The sequence below is a fragment of the Canis aureus genome, chromosome X, assembly GCF_053574225.1.
Source record: "Canis aureus isolate CA01 chromosome X, VMU_Caureus_v.1.0, whole genome shotgun sequence".
Taxonomy (NCBI): Eukaryota; Metazoa; Chordata; class Mammalia; order Carnivora; family Canidae; genus Canis; species Canis aureus.
In genome coordinates this window covers 69,408,578-69,428,011 of record NC_135649.1, presented here as the reverse complement: position 1 = coordinate 69,428,011, position 19,434 = coordinate 69,408,578, and the positions used below count along the sequence as shown (strand labels likewise).

General features: G+C 42.5%; 1 protein-coding gene across 8 annotated transcripts in view; it reads left to right on the top strand.

Moving 5' to 3' along the window:
* The window catches only part of DLG3 (discs large MAGUK scaffold protein 3), a 61,721-nt gene that overhangs the window by 30,637 nt on the left and 11,650 nt on the right, over positions 1–19,434 (top strand). For 7 of the 8 annotated variants that reach the window (XM_077889613.1, XM_077889615.1, XM_077889614.1 and 4 more), the window contains 3 exons: positions 5,226–5,340; positions 18,228–18,404; positions 18,628–18,703. In XM_077889613.1, coding sequence (XP_077745739.1) covers positions 5,226–5,340; positions 18,228–18,404; positions 18,628–18,703 — 368 coding nt within the window. Of the gene's footprint in view, positions 1–4,986; positions 5,012–5,225; positions 5,341–18,227; positions 18,405–18,627; positions 18,704–19,434 lie in introns of those variants that run through there. The other variant, XM_077889619.1, reaches the window with a different exon arrangement.

Sequence of the window (19,434 nt, the reverse complement as noted above, 5' to 3'; positions counted from 1 at the left end):
TATTGTTTTAAACACCACAATTAGGACCAGCTGGCAAAAGAGATGGCCCTTAAACCAAGAATTTTCTCTTGAATAGTGTTGTCTAGTCTAATAATGAAGGAATAGAGAGCTTCCCAACATTGAACATACTTGAGCAGAGGCTCAGGGCTGGCTGGTTTGGCTGATGTAAAAGCAGGGACTACTTATAGTAGGGGCTGTAGGGGCTAGACAAAAAGAGAAAGTGTGGCGCTCTACTGTTAAACTTAAATCTACACATGAGGGTCCTGGGTGGCTCAGTTGGTTAAGTGTCTGCCATCAGCTCAGGTCAGCGTCCCAAGGTCCTGGGATCGAGCCCACTGCCAGGCTCCCTTCTCAGGAAGGAGTCCACTTCTCCCTCTCCCTCTGCCCCTCCTCCCTGCTCATGCACACGCACTCTCTCAAATAAAAAAATAAAATCTTAAAAATTATTAAATAAATCTACATGTGAGGCACCAAGCATACTTTATCCCCCCTCAGTAGCCCACGTGGTACACACACACCCCTGAACAAGTCATTCCTTTACTTAAAATCTTTCAGTAATTTCTTTCTATCACTCTTAGGGTAGTTAAGAGAAAATGAAGAGGCAAAATTACTAGTAAGGCAAAAACAATGAAAATTAGAAAGAAAGCAGTGGATCAAGGAAGCAATTAGGAACAAACATCAGCAACATTTGAGGAAGCACTGGTTGTGTGCAGGGGAAAGGGGGTTTTGTTTCCAGTAACAGGGAGACTATCAAGTAGGGGGAGACAGAGTGGTCAAGTCTAGAGGTAGATATTTCCAGAGTGTCTGTAGAGCGTCAGATAGATGGCAGAGCAAGTCCTTTGACCCAGCAACTCCACCCACAGGAGGCTGACCTTTTCTGTGGTTATGCAGAAGGGAATATTTGAGCTTCCTCTTTGTCTTTGACTGTTACCCATTACAGTCTTGCCTTTACTTTTGCAAAACCAAAAGGCTCATTGAAGTGTTTTTTCCCCAAACAAAAGAGCAATCTGTCCTCAAAGGTAAGTTCTGCCTCCACTTCTTCAGAAATGGAAAAACTGCTGGAAGTTTTAGAATAGCAATTTGTCCTCAACCTCCAGTCAGAAAGGTTTCAGAAGGTTGGGGTTCTATTTGGTAGTGCTAATCAAATGTTTTTGTGAGTGTGTATAATTTGACCCTGCAGTTTCACTTTGAGTCTATTCTATAGAAATGCCCATACAAATAGTGCAGCATTGGTGGTGATATTAAAAATTGTAAACAATTTAAATGTACATCAGTTGAGATATGACTGAATAAATTATGGTCTATCCATAGTGTGAAATACTATGCAGCTATTAAAAAGAATGAAATAGGTCTCTGTACTGACAAGGATGGGTTTCCATGACCTATTAGAGGATGAAAAAAGTAGATTTATGTGACTTTGTGTGAGTTGTGAGTATATGTATATAAACAATATATGCATGGAAGGATACATGCTAGAAACACTAACAGGTTACTTTTGGGTAGTGGGGGGGAAGTGATACAGGAATGTCTAAAGGAAGTAGTTAAAGATTTTTAAAAATCATGTGCCTCTCATAAAGTATAAATTCATCAGCTTTCTTTGTAGACACATTGGACAGAGGCCTCTAGCACTTTCCTTTCCTGCAGGATTTGCAACTGTATTGGCAATTTTTTTTGAGAGTTTTCCAGCCCTCTGGCCCTATCTTCCTTCTGATATGATACATGCTACAGGATACTTACCTTATCTTTCCCCTTAACTAATAAAACAAAACTCAATTTTGTAAGTCAAGACCAGCAGTTTCAAACCTTATTGGACATCAGAATCCCCTTGATGCTTAGTAAATTGCAGATTCCTGGGCCTGCTCAATAGATTTTTTTAAAGTTTTTATTTATTCATGAGAGACAGGGAGAGAGAGAGAGAGAAGGAGAGAGAGGGAGGCAGTGACATAGGGAGAGGGAGAAGCAGGCTCCATGCAGGAAGCCCAATGTGGGACTTGATCCTGGGACTCAAGGATCAAGCCCTGTGTCAAAGGCAGATGCTCAACTGCTGAGCCACCCAGGCATCCCTCAATAGATTCTGAATCAGTGTGTCTTGGTTAGATCCAAAATCCTGCTCTTTCAGAGGCACCCCAGGTGGTCAGTGATAAACCCTGTTTCAGGGAATGATGTCTGATTGTGCCCCCACCCCTCATTTCTCTCGCCATGATTAGCAAAGGGAACCTCACCATGGATATCTTTGTGGGTCACACATGGTTGGGTTCATCTGAATGGGAGAAAATGAATAAAACATAGGTCAGTAGACTTGAGACTTTAATAAGTGTTGTTTCTATTTTTTTTAGTGTTGTTTCTTTAACCTATTTGAAGTGGACCCTTTGGGTTGGAGGCTGGTCTGGTGGGCAGTGACTAGGCAGTGAGCAGCCTAGGAGATGCCTTCTAGCGATGGCTTCCTTAGTTATTTATAAGTGGAAGAGGAGGGACCGTGAGGTCTTAGAATTCAGATGCTTTTTAAGTGAAGCTTCTGTCCTTGGAAAATGATGTTTTCTAGTATTCTGATGAGGTGCCATCTATCTTAAAGACTATTCTAAATGTTTTTTGTTAGATTTATTATTTTTCTTTGTTGTAAACAAAGTCTGTTAATCAGGTGCCTACTGTGGGTTTTTAACATCACATAAGGGTGTTTAAAAACCATATACCCCAATTACTCCCAACAGTTAACCTTGGAAATAAAAGTGAATGGTAATACTTCATAACTACCTTCCCAAGCCCTCAGTGAAGCTGGCAGCCATCAGTTAAATAAACCATTATGTTTATTAGTTTGAGAACAGAAGCATCAACTTGGGCACAGTTTTCTAATTTGCTCCTCATTTACCCAACAATAATTTATTCAGAAGCTACTCTGTGCCTAGTGGACATTAGATAATTCTACAAATAAAGCCAGAGACTGATGAGCAGCTGGAACTCTGAGGGGATCATCTGAGTGGGAAAAAATGAATAAAACACAATTTAATAGACTTGAAAGCTTAGTAGCCCATAGAAAACAGAAAGTGGATTCCTTAAAGTAACAGCCTTGTTCTCTTTTTGTAGTCTATTTTAAGTGGTCCCTCTAGCCCAGCATTATCAACCTTGGATTAGGAGCTTTGAGGAAATAGTGGTTTGGTGGTTGTTTTTTAAAGTTTTTTTTTTTTTTTTTTTTTTTTTAAGAAATGTAGTTACTAAGCAACTGCCATGATCTGCTGCTAAGTTGGAGTTCAGCGGGCAAGTCAATTCCAAAGAAGGGAATATATAAACAAGTTGTGAGAGGGGGGGAAATGGCTTAAGGATAGATAGATTTGGTATATTTTTTTCTGGGTTCAATGGCTATTTCTGCCTTCTTTATCTTCCCCCATTAGAAAGGGCTGCCTGGTCAAAAATCTCTTTGTCTCATCAACTTCTCCTCCTAGCCGGTGAGTGAAGAGGAGGACCAGAAAGCAGCCAACTAGCAGGCCAGGGTGGAGGGCTGAGCCCTGGAGTAGGGCTAGTTCCCTGGGCAGGCAGAGAGGTAGACAGCCCCACTGCTGCACTCATGGGCAGTCCGGGGCCTCTATGACAGATCGGTCGCCACCCTCTACATTTAGATTGCGACGCCTCATTGATATTGATGTGTTGCCTTGTAACCCTCAGAACAGGGACACTGTCCAGCTGCTGTCTTTTCCCTCCAACACTTAATGGGTGAGTCAGTGACTTAACTGCTTCCTGCAGGATTTCAGGAATGGGAGTAGGTAATGAGGACAAATCATAACACTGGTGCATGATGAATGAAAGAACACATGAATTTAACCAGTTGGCTTCATTGGTACCAGAGTGAACAAAAATAAACTTTATTGAGGATATTTGTGTGAGTTAGAACTCCATTCCCTCCCCTTAAGGCTTTTTAGCCTTTCCCTTTATACCTAGCTGAAGGTCAGGTTGCTTTCTGAGGGAGGGAATGGTAGTGTCAGGTGTTGGAACAGGTGTTTTGTTTTCTGCCTGTAGAATCATACAGACTAGATGAGGATGCTTCTTGCCAGCCCACTTGGTACATGAAAATGCTTTTGTGGAATTCTTTTTCCCTGGAAATAGGTTTGTTTTTTTTTTAAAGCAGTTCCACAACCTTCAACCCCTACTATAAATTTTGTCTTCCTTTGAAATCTTTTCATAATGAGGTAGGACTATTTTCTACTATTTCTACAGCATGTGCTTTAGATATATCCCATTTTATGCAGCAATTATAGATCTTAAAAATTGTTGTGTGTTGGGGGGGGACAAATGTAAATATCATGTACCAGGAAATGTACTAGGAAAATGTCACAGCAAAGGACCCCTATTTAAAAAAAAAAAAAACTTTTATAGTAATTGTAGAGCTAGAATAATTTTCCTCTATCAGGTTTTCTTAAGTTGGGTGTAAACCTGGAGTTGCCTTTCCAGAGTGATAAGGCTGTTTCAAGGCTGTTGTGATGGTGTTAGTGGGCTATAAAGCTGGGCATATGGACTTAGAACCCCATGAACTAGATGATTTTGGAGGAGAAAGGTGACAGCCGACTTACCGGTTTGGGAGAATTTCTGTTTTAATGTTTGTTACTGAAGCCAAAGATCCTGTTTGTTAAAAGGGAAATAACTTGGAAGATGTGATCTTCTCATCTGATTGTGAGGTTTGTTTTTACCTTTGTGTACTGGGTTCCAGTCTCCCCCTCCAAAAAAAAAAAAAAAAAAAAAGTCATCTAGAAACAAATCATCTTCCTTTCCTAACAGTGGTATAATAGCCTCAGGCCCTTTCCAGCCCCTCCACCGTGTCTCAGGGCCATCTGTTCTCTGCCATCCACTTTTTTGGGAAAGTCTCTTTTCCCATCTGCTCTCCTTGGGCCTTAGTGCCTGCTCTAAAGATTTATGAAGGCTGCACTGGAACCTCTCTCCAATTGTTTTTTCAAGGACCAGTGAAATTTCAAGGCAGATAAAAGCTTTTTCCATTTGATATATCCAAATGTTACTCCTTTTTCAGGTATGTTTCTTCCTTCTATTAGTCTGGGAGTGGAAAGATGTCTGTCTGTGCTTGGAGGAGGGACTCTGCTTATCAAAGCAAAGATTGACTGCACTGACTCTGGCTGCTTTGAAAAAGCCCAGTGTCCTTCTGGCTCTCTAGCCACTGGCACACAGGCTTGGTGCAGTTCCTTGGGTTCATTCTTTTCCTGTCTTTTCCCTTGTCTCCCTGACAGAGTACAGTCGTTTTGAATCAAAGATACATGACTTGCGAGAACAAATGATGAACAGCAGCATGAGCTCTGGGTCTGGATCCCTCCGAACAAGTGAGAAGAGGTCTTTGTATGTCAGGTAAGTCACAATTCTGAGCACCAGGCCTTGTGCTGCCTGAGGAGAGCTCTGTGCCAACACAGCCCTTCCTGTTTAACTAGTGGGGTAGGGAGTGTGTACTCCCAGTACTAAAGCAGCATTTTGCACTGTATGCTCAGGTTGTGTACTTTATGGTCAGTGTCTCTCTCTTCTGTGAGCTGGCTTCTTCCTCTTTGCTCATGAATGACTCAGTATGAGAAAATTTCAGTTTGCTCTAATTGTGAAAGACTGCTGGGTGATTGTTGCTAGTCAGCATTCAAATAGCACTCAAATGTTCAGAGTACTTTGCTTGCAATCTGTGATTTGAGGGGAAAACTTGGCATACCCCCCTTCCACATATGCAGTAGACATCAGCATTTGTATCTGAGCATATCACTATCACTGTGTTCCGGTACAGGGTCTTGTAAGAGACCAAATAACTGACAGGTTGCTGCTTCTGAGTCTTTTTAAAAAATGGTGTTTTCTTCCTCTCTGCTGTGCTAGTCTGTTGTATCTGAATCCTGGGATATGATGGGATGGGATGGTGTATGGTCCCCAGGAAGGGTGGGTGGAAGGAACGGATATATAGCATTGACTGTATTGCTGCTGAAAGCTATTCTGCAGTACTGTCCAAGGTTGAACTTTTGACACATTATAATACTTTGTCAGGTCAAAAGTACAAACCTCTTGGGGAGTTGGACTGCTAAGTGAACACTATGAACTCCTTGTAGAAGTAAGAATAGTTTTCTTCTTCCTGCCCTAGCTTCTTGGCAAAACTCCAAACAGTATGGTGCAAGTACATGGTATCTCTCCAAGGTTAAAATCCTTAGTGGTGGGATTACTCCCCTGACCCAAAGACAGCTTTGTGTGTGTGTGTGTGTGTGTGTGTGTGTGTGTGTGTGTGTGTGTTTAATGCTTAGGTGTGGGGTTGTATTACACTCTTGGGGTGAACGTTCTCTAGTGGCCTCTGATACCTGCTGGGGGGTTAGGAAGGAAGGCTACATTAATTGCCTGGCAATGGAACTGCTGTTCTGCCTTTGGGGTTTGACTTGAAGATAGCCAGTGGATATAAATGCTCATTGCAGTTTGTCTCACAGTGTTGATTTTCTTTTCTCTCAGTTGGTAGTCCCTGGCCTTAGGGAGGGAGTGGAGCCGAGGGAGCCCAGCTTTGAGTCTGAAGCCCACTAGAACCCTTCATGGTTCTTTTTTGAAAAATGACCCCTTAACTACTTGTTTGTTGAGAGCAGCTTTCTTCACATTTGCTGTGCTTACCTCCTAGTGGGTTAAAATGCCAGTGAGGTGATTTTGGCGGGCTTCACTATCTGACAGAATTTAGGGGTGACAATAATAAACATCTCCAAATGCAACAGCAATTTCTGTAATGTTCAGGGCTACCTGAGCTAGAGGAAGGCTGGACTAGTTTCTGGTGATCTTTTCGGTCTCCTGTTTTCTGTCACAAAGCCCTTACTCTGGGTCTGTAGCCTAGACACTGGGACACTGATGGGGGAAGCAGAAATGTGCTGTTGCCCCCAGCGAAAGGGTAATACTTCTGTGACTTGGTCAGGATTGTTCCGTTCCCGTGCTGCCAGCCCCCGCAGATGTGGCACTCCAGTGTGCGTGGGAAGTTGCTCTTTAGGCAAGACAGTTTCTTCGGAGAGCTTTATTTTTAGATTTCCTCTCTCCACCTATCCTGTGCTAGAGCTCTCCCTGCCTGGGTAATGGAAGTGGGGCATTAGCTCCTGACCTGGAAGACCTAAAAGACCTGGAACACCCTTCTCTAGCCCTGGGAAAGGGATACATTGTGTCTAACTCTGGTAGGAGGGTAGAAACTCTGCTCTGTTCTAGTGAATCAGTTTCTATGGTTTATATAATCTGCCCTTAACCTCATCTAGATAACATCAGTGTCCTCTGAGGAAAGTAAGTATGCTTTAGAATAATGAACATTTGTGATCACTAGACTTAGTCAAGGGAAGTGTTTTATGGCCAAAGCAGTGAGGTGTGAGGTCTTTTTCTAACCTAACCTTTCTATCAGAGCCTGGCTTGCTCTGTTTCTTTCGTGCCTGTTTGGCATTCTTTCATTCTACACTTTGTTCCTTTTCATTAGCATGTAAACATATTCGAATTTCTTCCATTCTTTTTTTATTTAAAGATTTTTATTTATTTATTCATGAGAGACAGACAGAGAGAGAGAGAGAGAGAGAGAGAGAGAGGCAGAGACACAGGCAGAGGGAGAAGCAGGCTCCATGCAGGGAGCCCGATGTGGGACTCGATCCCGGGTCTCCAGGATCACACCCTGGGCTAAAGGCAGCGCCAAACCTCTGAGCCACCAGGGCTGCCCGAGTTTCTTCCATTCTTAAAAAGAAAAAAAAATCCCTTTGATACCAATAGCACCTTAAACTGTTCTCTCTTTTGCTCACCACATGTGCCAAATTATATGCCAGGAAACACTAGTTCCTCATGATGTTAATAAGTATTGTGTGTGCAAAATCAGTGGTTCAGTAAGTTGGGCAAATGCAGTATTGAACAGAGGAAAATAGAGTGCTGTGATTCATATCCAGGGGAGGGACTGTACTAGGCAGAGGTTCACCAAAAGATAGGAGCATGGGAGCCTTATTTGGAGAAGCCTGTCTTAAATCCAGTTTGGGAAATGTTGGAGTCATCTGTGCTTGCTCCTGCTATGTCTTCAGATCACCTCTCTTTCAGTAGGAAAGGAAGTGTGCATCTGCTTTTCAGCATGGTGGTGGGGTTCCAAGCAACTCCAGAAGGCTCCAGAGGAGCAGAAGCCCAACTCTGTCAGGGATCCACAATGATTTCTTAGTCATCAAATTCAGTGACTGGTTCACCGATTCTTTGCCATTGGTCTGACCTCTTCACTATATTTATTACCACGAATTACCCACTTGCTTCTTTAAAAGCTCTCTTCCTACCTTGCTAACCATTCCTCAATGTCTTTTATTAGCTCTGCCCCCTAAATTATAGTCATTTATTTTCAGATTCAGATCCTCTTGTATAAATGACATCCTTGATCCCTTTGGTGAACTCCAGACCTGCATATCAACTACGTGCTGGACATGTGCATGAACTGCACTCCCAGTGCCTCAAAACAAGCGGCGTTGCTCAAAATTGAAACCCCCTCATAACACACATGCACCTGCTGCTCCTCAATTTCCTTATATCTAAGTTAATTGCATCAACCTATCATGTGGAAAAGGGATTAGATTTGTTCTGTCACCTAAGGCAGATCTCATCTCAACAGAAGGAAGAAAGACCTAATGATTAAGACTGTCTGAAAACAGAATGAACTGCGTCCGGAGGTAGTAAATTTGATATTTTGTTACTGGAGATGTTACAGAAGAGGCTGGGCACCCCCATGCCAGGATGTTACCAGAGAGGCTTGAAGCTAAAGCAACAATCTGGACATAATCTAATCAGAAGTTTTCAGCAGTTCCATGATGTCTTCAGGATAAAGGGAAACAGGCGACATCTATGCATTAGGGCCTTTGTTATTCTCTTTCAGTTGTAGTTAAAATCCTTTAAATAATACTGCAAAGTAGACATTATTCTCATTTTACAGATGAGAAAACAGAGACTTTAGACAGCCTTGAAGTTCCAAAACTGGAATTTCAGCCCAGTTGTTCTGACCATAGAGCATGGTTCTTTCAACATTTCCCAAACTTGCTGATCGGAATCAGCTGGCATGCTAGTAAAAATACAGATCCCCGGGCTCCTCTTTTTATCTATTTAGCTTCATTGGGTTTGGGGAAATGTATGTTTTTATTTTATTTTTTATTTATTTATTTATTTATTTATTTATTTATTTATTTATTGAAATGTATGTTTTTAACAAGCAGTCAAAACGCTCGGGAATAACCACTTGTTTGTCACAATAGGTATTTATTTCCGTTTCACTTTAGCAACTGAACATTACACTTACATTAGCTGCTACCACGTGGAAGGTAGGAAAGCACAGGGCCTTCCCCACCCTTCACCAGACTAGACTCAGCTCTTAAACAGTATAGGAAGGATGAGCAGAGGCCATCTTTCTGCCCACTCCAGGGCTTTTGCTATGCTAGTGAATTTGCCTTCCATACTGGAAAAGTCCACAGAAATATGCCTCTCTTGAGCCTCTTGCTCAGGGTCAGGGTGATTGGGTGTTTAACTCAGGTAATTCTGATGTGAAGGTAGTACAAAAAAGACACTGGGTAGGTGAGACTTCCAGGGACCTCCAAGTTCTAAACTTAGATGTTTTTTCATTTATTTCTTGAATGAATGAATCAAAGACCTTGTCCTCCAAAGGTTGCCAAGAGGCTCAGTAGTATATTTGCAGAAATATATATTTGCAAGTCTCTTCCGGCTAGGCTGGGTATGTTCTTCACAGCCACAGGATACCATCAGGGAAGCCCTGGCCTCCTGGTTGGTCATCTACTATCTCAGTCTTCTTCCTATTCTAGGAAGGAAATCATGTTGGGGCATCTGTAGTCTGCATTCCAGAAAGCATATAAGAAATATTGGTTTGGTCATCAAAGAAGGCTGGAGAATGCTACTTCTTGTCAAGGAGCAGACATTAATCTGTCTTGTGCTTAGAGCCCAGGGTGGTGCCTAGGAGAGCCTGACTTTGCCTTGTTCATTAATGAGTTTCAATATGGGTTAAAATGCCAGTGAGGTGATTTTGGCAGGCTTCACTATCTGACAGAATTTGGGGGTGACAATAATAAACATCTCCAAATGCAACAGCAATTTCTGTAGTGTTCAGGGCTACCTGAGGGTGGGGCAGAGTGTACTGTATCATTGATTCTCTAACTGCCTGTTGCTAGAGTATATTCCCCAAACAGCAGTCCTGGACCTGGGCTCCTAATCCCCTCAGATGGCCCAACAGGTGTTGTGACCCCAAATGTTCACATATTGTGGGGCAATCAGTCCTTGACTGCCCCTCTAATGTCATAATTGACTTTTAAGGCCTGAAACTTTGAAGTAAACTAAGGAGAACAGTGCCCTTCCTTGTTCTCCATGTTCCCTTCTGCAAAGAGTACCTGGAAGACGTGACTTGATGTCAGCTGCACTTGTGCCTCTTGTGATGACCCACCTTATGTCGACCTGAGTACTCAAGTTTGGGCTTTTAGGTTGCTTTTCAGAAGCTGCTCACAATTTTAATTCTCGCAGTAAGATCAAGAGCTGATGAGTGACTGTTGCTTTATGGCTCTTGGTGCGTGCTTCATATGGACCAGGAAAGGGATGAGCTGCTGATTTTCAAATAATATGTGCCTTTTATCTGGTACTTTCTATAGCTCAGGCTGCTATAGCAGAGTACCATACACTGGGTGGCTTAAAGAACAGACATTTATTTCTCACAGTTCTAGATATTTGGAAGTCCAAGATCTAGGTGCCAGCAGGTTCAGGTTCTGGTGAGCACCAACCCCCTCCAACTTTCCTGGCTTGTAGATGGCCACCTTCTTGCTCTGTCCTCACCTGGCCTTTCCTGGGTATGTGCAAGGAGAGAGAGAGAGATCTTATTTTTTCCTCTTCTCATAGGGGAACTATTTCCATTATGACCTCGTCCAAACCGAATTACCTCCCAAGAGCTCCATCTCCAAATACTATCACCTTGAGGGTTAGGACCTTGATGTATGAATTTGGTGGAACACAAACATACAGCTCAGAACACTGACCAAAGGAAGAAAGCAATGTCTTAGACCCTGACTGATATGGGAGGGAAGTGCAGTGGGCAAACTCTCTGAGTGATAGCAACTGGAGAGTAACTGGGAGGGTATTTGGTGCCCTGCTTCCCCAACCTGATCTCCTCCAGCATTCGTGAGCATCAGACATGGCCTTAGTCCTCAAAGGGCTTCCCCCTTGGTGATATACTATGAAAGATTTTAAAACTACAAGAGTTAAATAGCCATAAGTAGAAAACATTAAGAAAGGTCATTGCTAAATACATAGTATGAATTTGGAAGAAAGAAATTTGGAATGGGCAGGGTCACAGAGAAGGGTGGAACTTGGGCTGGGCCTCTGGGATGCTGATGAGGGTGAGAGGGGACTGGCAAAGCCCCCCCACCCTACCCCCACCCCGGGCCACACAGATGGCTGGAGCCCTGCTAGGTCAGTGCAGCAGGAGCAGCCACATGTCTTTGAGGCTGAAGTGCTGGAGTGCTCTTGTTTACTTTGTTTTGAGAAACCTGCCTGACCAGTTTCCCGGGTATTTGCCATTTTCTTTGCATTCCTGTTCACCAAGACTTCAAGGTGGCTATACCAGGTGCTTCTGATTTATCTGGATCTTTTAGACCCAAACCTCACAATTTAGGATCTGAACTGCAGAGACTTTGGCCTGGTAATCTGTTTACTTTGAGCTGATTATCTTCCTGCTTTCCAGTCTGGCAGTGAGGTCCCAGCTGAAGGGAAGATTAGGCAAAGTCCCCCAGAGCACGTGTATTATGTGGGCAGGTACACACAGCTCTTAGGGGATACTGTTTGAAAGGTCACCATTTACACAACATATCTTTCAAGACCTTTGGCAGTGTTTTCTCCTTAGGAAGATAGGCAGCTCCATTTAAAGCTTCAGCTCGGGAACTCCAACCTGCAGACCCTGGGAAGCGAGCATCTGCTTTTCATGCTGGTGTGACTTGGCTCCAGAAGGCTGCTTCATTGCCCACTTTCGCTTTTCTCTGGGCCAGTCTCTGCCCTGCTTTTAAGAGAAATTGGTGTTTTTCTTGCCTGGCCATGTCTGAGAAGTTGCAGGAAAACCCAGGATCTGGCTTTTCCCTTGCTTCACAGAGGTGTATGGCCATAACCAAGGAGGAGCATATTCAGGGTTGAAGAATAATCTTTTAATGTAGACCATTTACTGTGATCTTAGGCTTTAGATGGTAATATTTCCACAAGCTTTGTTCTCTCTTGACATAGTGCTTCCCTCTGAACTGACCAGTCCTCAAGTCGGAGGCTTTCATGAAATGCTTTTTATCTAGACCCAGAAATAATAAGAGGTTTCTGAGGCTTCTAGTCTCCCAATACACCATCTTGTCAATAAACTCATATACACAGGGTGGGACCAAGGTACCAGAGTGGTTAAATGTGGTTTTAGGTGTCTGGAGACAAATAAGTATTGCTTTCTTTTATTCTTTCTTCTTTTTCTGCTCATTCTTTTTGAGTCAGAGGGTGAAAAGTTTTGTTTCTATGTCATTTGGGCCTTGCATGTGTAGGATTTCAGTTTTGGGACAGTGGTTCAATCTGATTTAAAAGGGACAGTATGGTATCTACCTTGACTTTCTCTAGTGCTTGCCCTAAGGATTAAAAGGGGTAGTAGATAGGAGAATATATCCATGCTGTGGAGAAAGGTGCTCCTTCATCCTCTTACTAGTTCCAACCTGAGGCATTTAGCCAGTCCCTGTCACTTTTAGGTTCCAGGCTGTTCCTAAGAGAGATTGTCACTGCTAGATGGCCACAGTTAAGCATGGTTCTTAAAGATCTCAAGTAGGCAGTTGATATTTTTTCAAAATAAATTTACATTTTTTAAAGATTTATTTATTTATTTTAGAGAGAGAGAGAGAGGGTGGCGAGAGGGGCAAAGGGAGAGAGAAATTGAAGCGGACTCTGTACTCTGCGCAGAGGCTAACTCGGGGCTCGATCTCACAACCCTGAGCTCATGACCTGAGCCAAAATCAGGAGTTAGATGCTTCACTGATTGTGCCGCCCAGGTGCTCCCAAAATTCATTAAGGTCTAATTTAATACTTTTTTTTTCTGATTACATGAAATATATATCATTTGAAAGGTGGTTTGACTTTACTACTCAGCCTGTTCTTAGTTTTTTTTTTTCTTATTATTTTTTTTAAGTAAGCTCTATGCCTAACGTGGGGCTTGAACTCACAAGCCTGAGATCAAGAGTCATGCGTTTTACCGACTGAGGCAGCCAGGCACCCTTGTTCTCTTTCAATTATACCTTCACGTGCAAGTTTAGCATGCTAATGACAAGCTGAGACCATGAAATCGGTCTCACAAGGCCTACTAAGTGAATGCCAGACTCCTTAGCTGGACTGTAGACTGAGTGCCTTGCACTGCCGCCAAATAATGGTGCTGCTGACCCTGCTGCACACCCTGGGTTACTTGCCTCTAAGCCTTTGCTCACGTGGTTCTTTCTAGCCAGAAGGGCGTCTCCCCATCTCCCTGTTGAAATCCTGAACCTTCACTGAGGGCCAGTTCAAAAGTCAACCCCTCCTTATAGCTTCCCCAAACTGGGTGTGACCTATGTTCCCTCTGAATGCTTTTAGGCCTTGGCTTATCTTGCATTTGTGCCTCTCACTACAACATACTCAGCCAGTGTACTCTGCAAGGCCAGGACTTCTTTTGCTTCTGGGTCTCCCATGTGTCAAACACAGTGCCCCACACAAAGTAGACAAAGTGAATGTTTAAATAAAGGAACAAAGGTGTGAGAGTTGTCTACCACACAACTCTAGATGAGGGAGGCCCTATGCACCTCTGGGCCTGCTTTCTGTCATCTCTGAGGAAGTTTTTTAGCTCATAGTCAAATAAAATTTCAGCAGGAAAAGAGAAAAAGTGGATTTAGAGAAAATCTCCATTGTGGATTTGGAGAAGAAATCACCATCACGACTGTGGAAGAGTCGACTGGTGAGGGAACTGGGCATATTTAACCTGGTAGAGAAGACATAGGAAAGACATGCTCATGAAATGCTAGAGCTGGAAAGAAACTTTGAGACCTCTGAGGCTCTAATGTCCTGCCAAGCTCTTCTTCCATTTGTAGTTCTGATTGAAGGAAAAGTAAATTCTTTTTAAAAAATATTTATTTATTTATTTATTTATTTATTTATTTATTTATTCACGAGAGACACAGGCAGAGGGAGAAGCAGGCTCCCCTCAGGGAGCCCGATGCAGGACATGATCCCGGATCCCGGGATCACGACCTGAGCTGAAGGTGGGCACCCAACCGTTGAGCCACCTGGGTGGGCATCCCGAGAAAAGTAAATTCTTGTTCATTCATTTTACATTCTCAGCTGAAAATGATGTTATTTTAGTTCAGAGCTTCAAATCCTTTTTCTTTTATTTCAAATTCAAATGTGCTGCTATGTCTTTAACAAAATCATAGTTTAAAAACATTGTTTATTCTGTTGTTCACTGTCCCTCATCCACAGATTCATCAAAGAAAATCCAGATAGACTTGGGGATCACTTTTATTGGGAGATAGCCCCTTTTTTGCCTTGTTTGCCATGGAACTTAGAGCCAAACATGTTCTTTACCAGAAGTAAATGACTTAAGTCAGATGCTTTCTTTCTCTTTTTTTCTCTCAAGTGCTCAGAAGAGTGCCTGAGCATATTAGATGTTCAAAAATACTTGTTTAATTAATGACTATCCTTAAGAATAGAATATTATATCATCTTTAAAAATATTAGTTTTGGGCAGCCCTGGTGGTTCAGCAGTTTAGTGCCACCTTCAGCCCTAGGATGTGATCCTGGAGACCCAGGATCAAGTCCCATGTCAGGCTCCCTGCATGGAGCCTGCTTCTCCCTCTGCCTGTGTCTCTGCCTCTCTCTCTCTGTGTCTCTCATGAATAAATAAATAAAAATCTTTAAAATAAAAAATATATATTAGTTTTGATGACTAGTTAATGGTATAGGAAATATTAATGATACAATTTCAAGTGACCACTAAGGTTGCTAAATTGTACCTACACACCGTGTTTCCATCTCAGTGAAATCTGTTTTTTTGTGTATTTATTACAGAATATTATACAGTAACACAACAGTATGAAGAATGGTTCTGAGTTATATTCAATGTGATTTTTCTGTTTAGACTTTGTGTTTCAAATATTCCATAATGAACTTATTGATATAATTTTTTGATGAAATTAATGCATATGAATAGTATAAAATCTCAAACACTATAATAACATGCAAAAAATTAATCCTTTTCCTATTCTTCGCTTTTCTGGCTCTATAGAGGAGAATGCTTCCAAATATTTTGGCTATAGCAAAAAGAGATAGTAAATCTAAATAACCCTGCCTGTGTTAAATAATGGAGCTATGAAATGATAAGGATGTAAAAAAATAATCAGATGAAAAATTCAGTATTTCTGGGAGGAAAGAAGCCATAGAAAAACCTTATAGGAAGGTAGGGGTAGTCATCCAAGGAAACTATTTACATCATAATGTAAAAATAAATATTGCTTATCCTCGAAATGTGATATAACTAAATTGGGAGGACAGGGTCAAAAGGATAGGTGAGTGCTATTGAAAACCAATATATATTCATCTTTCAATGGGATGAGCACTGGGTGTTATACTATATGTTGGCAAATCAAACTCCAATAAAAAATAAATATACATTAAAAAAAGAAAACCAATATATAATGTCTAAAATGTTTTTTTAAAGGTGATGCAACACATAGCAACAAGCAGCAGTTATTTAGAAAGGTGTCAGAAAAGAAAAAGAAACAGCAAAAATATATGAAAGCAGTTTCTTTTTATATTGACTTACATTTTTTGAAGTAAAGTAGTAAAAGGAACATGTGCCTGTGGGTAAAAACAAAGCAGACGGTGCCACTCTAGTGTGCAGTGCTCACTGCTGGCATTCTTGGTGACTTGGATCCACACTTACTGTTTTTACTTAGCTCGCGGTATATGTGTTTTAATATGGTAAGGTTTCATATGGTAAGGTTTCTGAAATTCCTCTTGGAAGTGAATTGGCACATTAGTTTTATTTTAACTTCAGGTGTTTAAAAAATTACCAATAATTGGATTCCTGACATCCAGAAAACACGTCTATATCAACTTTATCATATGTGCTCCAGCTTCTTACTGCTGTTGGCAAAGGTCAGATATGGTTCTGTGGGGTTGTCTCTGAATTTTCACCGGTAAGCTCTCTAGTGTCCTACAGCCTCATCCTAATCTCTTCTCATTTATTTTAACATCTTCCTTCTTCCCTCCCCAAACTAATTTGTGCTTAATCCAAGTTCTTTTCTTTTCTTGACTATATTTGTTTTAATCTGTGAAGCCCAGAATGCCATTTAGTGTTTCTCATGGTCACTTAGAAGGTCTTCACCTTGCACATCTTCGTAGGAACATGCTTTAGGAAACTTCGTTTCGAATGCAGGGTAAATGCATTCCAATTTGATCCTGTCACACAGAACCAGGGAAGAACCTCTTGGGCAGAGTGCTTCCTTGATCTGCTGGCCTCAGCCACCCTCCTTACTGCTTCGAGTGGATAAATTGAGGAAGATCAAGGGCTTTGTGTCAGAGTTTGGGTATTTTCATTGTCAAATAATCTGATAGTGATTTATTTTTTTAAGATTTTATTTATTGATTTGGTAGAGAGAGCACAACCAGGAAGAGCAGCAGAGGGAGAGGGAGACGCAGACTCCGCACTGAGCAGGGAGCCCGATGCAGGGTTTGATCCCAGGACACTGGGACTGTGACCTGAGCCGGGGGCAGGTGCTTGACCGACTAAGCTACCCAGGCGCCCCTGATACTGATTTTTTAGGAATTCTGTTTCAAGAAGTTTAAAAAGTAGATGGGTATTTCACTCTGCACAGTTTTACTACATTTTGTATTTCATTTGGGGCTGCACATGGGGAAATAGTGTGTTTTACTTTGCAGCTGAGCCACAGACTACCACACCACAGGGAGAATTCTAAATCTTGGAACTAGTTCTGGAAATGCACTGGGCTGTGTGTACAAAAGTGCTAACAGAGAATATAAAAAAGAGTCAGACCCTAGATCTCGAGTAGAAAAATCCAAACTTCTCACCGAAATCACCAATTCGCAGTGACTTTGTGAGCAGAGATCCAGTGTTTGAGAAAAGTAGACTTTCATATAGGTGAGTTTGTTTCCTGAAGCTAGAAGCTAGTTGTGAAGAGCCAGCTTCACTGGAGCCAGAGTCAGTGGTGGATCCTTTGAGTTTGTAGTTTTGGTTTAAATTTACCTTCAAATCCACCCATCCCACTCCATGATTACCCTGTTACATGTGAGGGTGGATTCACGTTCCTAAGGCTCTTTTGACATGTCAATTTCCTACTCTCAAGTTTCAGGGGCCAGTGGATCAGATATATTCAGGACCTTCCAAAATTTGCCCCAGGCCTTTATTTCTAACCTCATTTCCTAGGACTCCCAGTGGCAGCCAGGTTGGGCTCCTCCTCTTCCTCAAGCCCACCTTTTCCCACTTTCTCCTTTAGCACTCTACTCTGCATGTCTTGTCAGAGGAGCTGGCCTCCATCCTAGGCCTCACATACCTAGATAGGTATGTGATCTGGGTCACATTATTCTTCCCTGAGCCCCCCTCTCCCTCTACGTAAGAGTGAGAGACTGAAAGACTGAATGAAGAGACTTCTTTGTAGGGTCCTTTTCAACTTTATCATTGTGTGGATGAATGTCAGTCTTTGCTTTTTCCTTAGTTGTCCCAGGACGCAGGGTCCTTTTCTGTTTTGTGTCTCTGCAGCATTTACCATTCATTGTTTGAGGCTGTAGTTAACATTTTTATGTTCTGCCTTCAACTACCTTTTGAAGATATGTTTATAAACTGAGAAAGCCTTTTGGTAGACCCAACTTGCTTCCTTAGGATGTGGGTGAGGGGGAAGACTGTTGAGTATGTTCTCCTTTGGACTTCCACCTTATGTCTAGAAGCTTAGAGACCGTGGGGTTCATGAAAGAGATTCTCTTATTCCCCTTCTTGGGAGAGTGGGATGTTTCTTTGAGAAAAGGCACGTATCTACGACATCGAGACCGAACGAAGGATGCAATCTCCTGGAGAATTCCCTCTGGTCTGTTCTGGGGCTGGTAGGTCTGTGCTGACTATCTGCATTGGCCGTCCTCTGCCGTCCTTCCAGGAGAGTCAGACTCCTGGCATTTAGGGTTAGGGTGAGGACTTCATCTTTCGCTGTGCATTTCAGGGCCCTGTTTGATTATGATCGAACTCGGGACAGCTGCCTGCCAAGCCAGGGGCTCAGCTTCTCCTATGGTGACATTCTGCATGTCATTAATGCATCTGATGATGAGTGGTGGCAGGCAAGATTGGTGACCCCACATGGAGAAAGTGAGCAAATCGGTGTGATCCCCAGTAAAAAGAGGTGAGTTGTCATGCTCTTGAGGTCTTCCTTGCCCTCTTCCTGGTATTGATTTCTTTTTTACCTATTATACTATAAGTTGCTTGAGAGCAATGAATGTGCTTTATTATTCCTCTGTTACAGAGTTGGTGCTTAAGACATGGTTATGACTCAGTGAGCCAAAAAGTGGCTGCTGAGACCATGCACTGGCAGTAAGTAACAGGACTTCTTTCTGACTCCAAAACAGGGTGGAAAAGAAAGAAAGAGCTCGATTGAAAACCGTGAAGTTCCATGCCAGGACGGGGATGATGGAGTCTAACAGGGTAAGTAGGGATCCCCAAGGAAGTCAGCCAATATGAGAAGAGGAGTAAGAAGCTTGGAGTCTGTCTGCTGGATAAGAGAACTGGGGAGCACAACAGAATATCTCTTTTTCAGGGGGCTGGCTCTGTCCTATCAGAACACTGACTGCTTTTCAGAAAGCAGGGAGAGGGCACTCAAACTCTGTGTCCTGTCTGTACTCCTTCCCTCTGGGTTACTGACTCTTGAAGATGTGTTGGAGTTCGACTGTCTGGAAGGCTGACTTGTTCTGGGCACATGAAGCCACTTGTGGGTATCTCCCTGGCCGCAGACCCTGTCAGAGCTGTGGAGACCCTGAACAGAACCTGGCCTTGTTATCCAGCAAGGAAGGCCAGCCTCAGAGCTCTGACCACCCCTCAGACCAACAAGGCATGAGGGCTCAGTCATTCACCCCTTTTCTTCTATGAGCTTTGTAGGCCAAAGAGCTTTTGGAGCAGTAGAGGTAAGAGAGACACGGAGTAGATGACTCTGTGTGTATCAGTGGCACCTTAGGGATGTGTCCAGGAGGCTACAGTGACCTTTGTCCTTTAGAAAGTGCCAATGAGTGCTGTGAGTCTGGATTAGGTAGAAACCTCTAACATCCCTACAACATTTTCCTGTAAACATAATTTCCTCCTACATCAACTTTCATTTAATCTCATAGACTCCATTTGTGAGAGATGGTCTTTTATTTAGCTCACCATTGTCTCCATTTTAG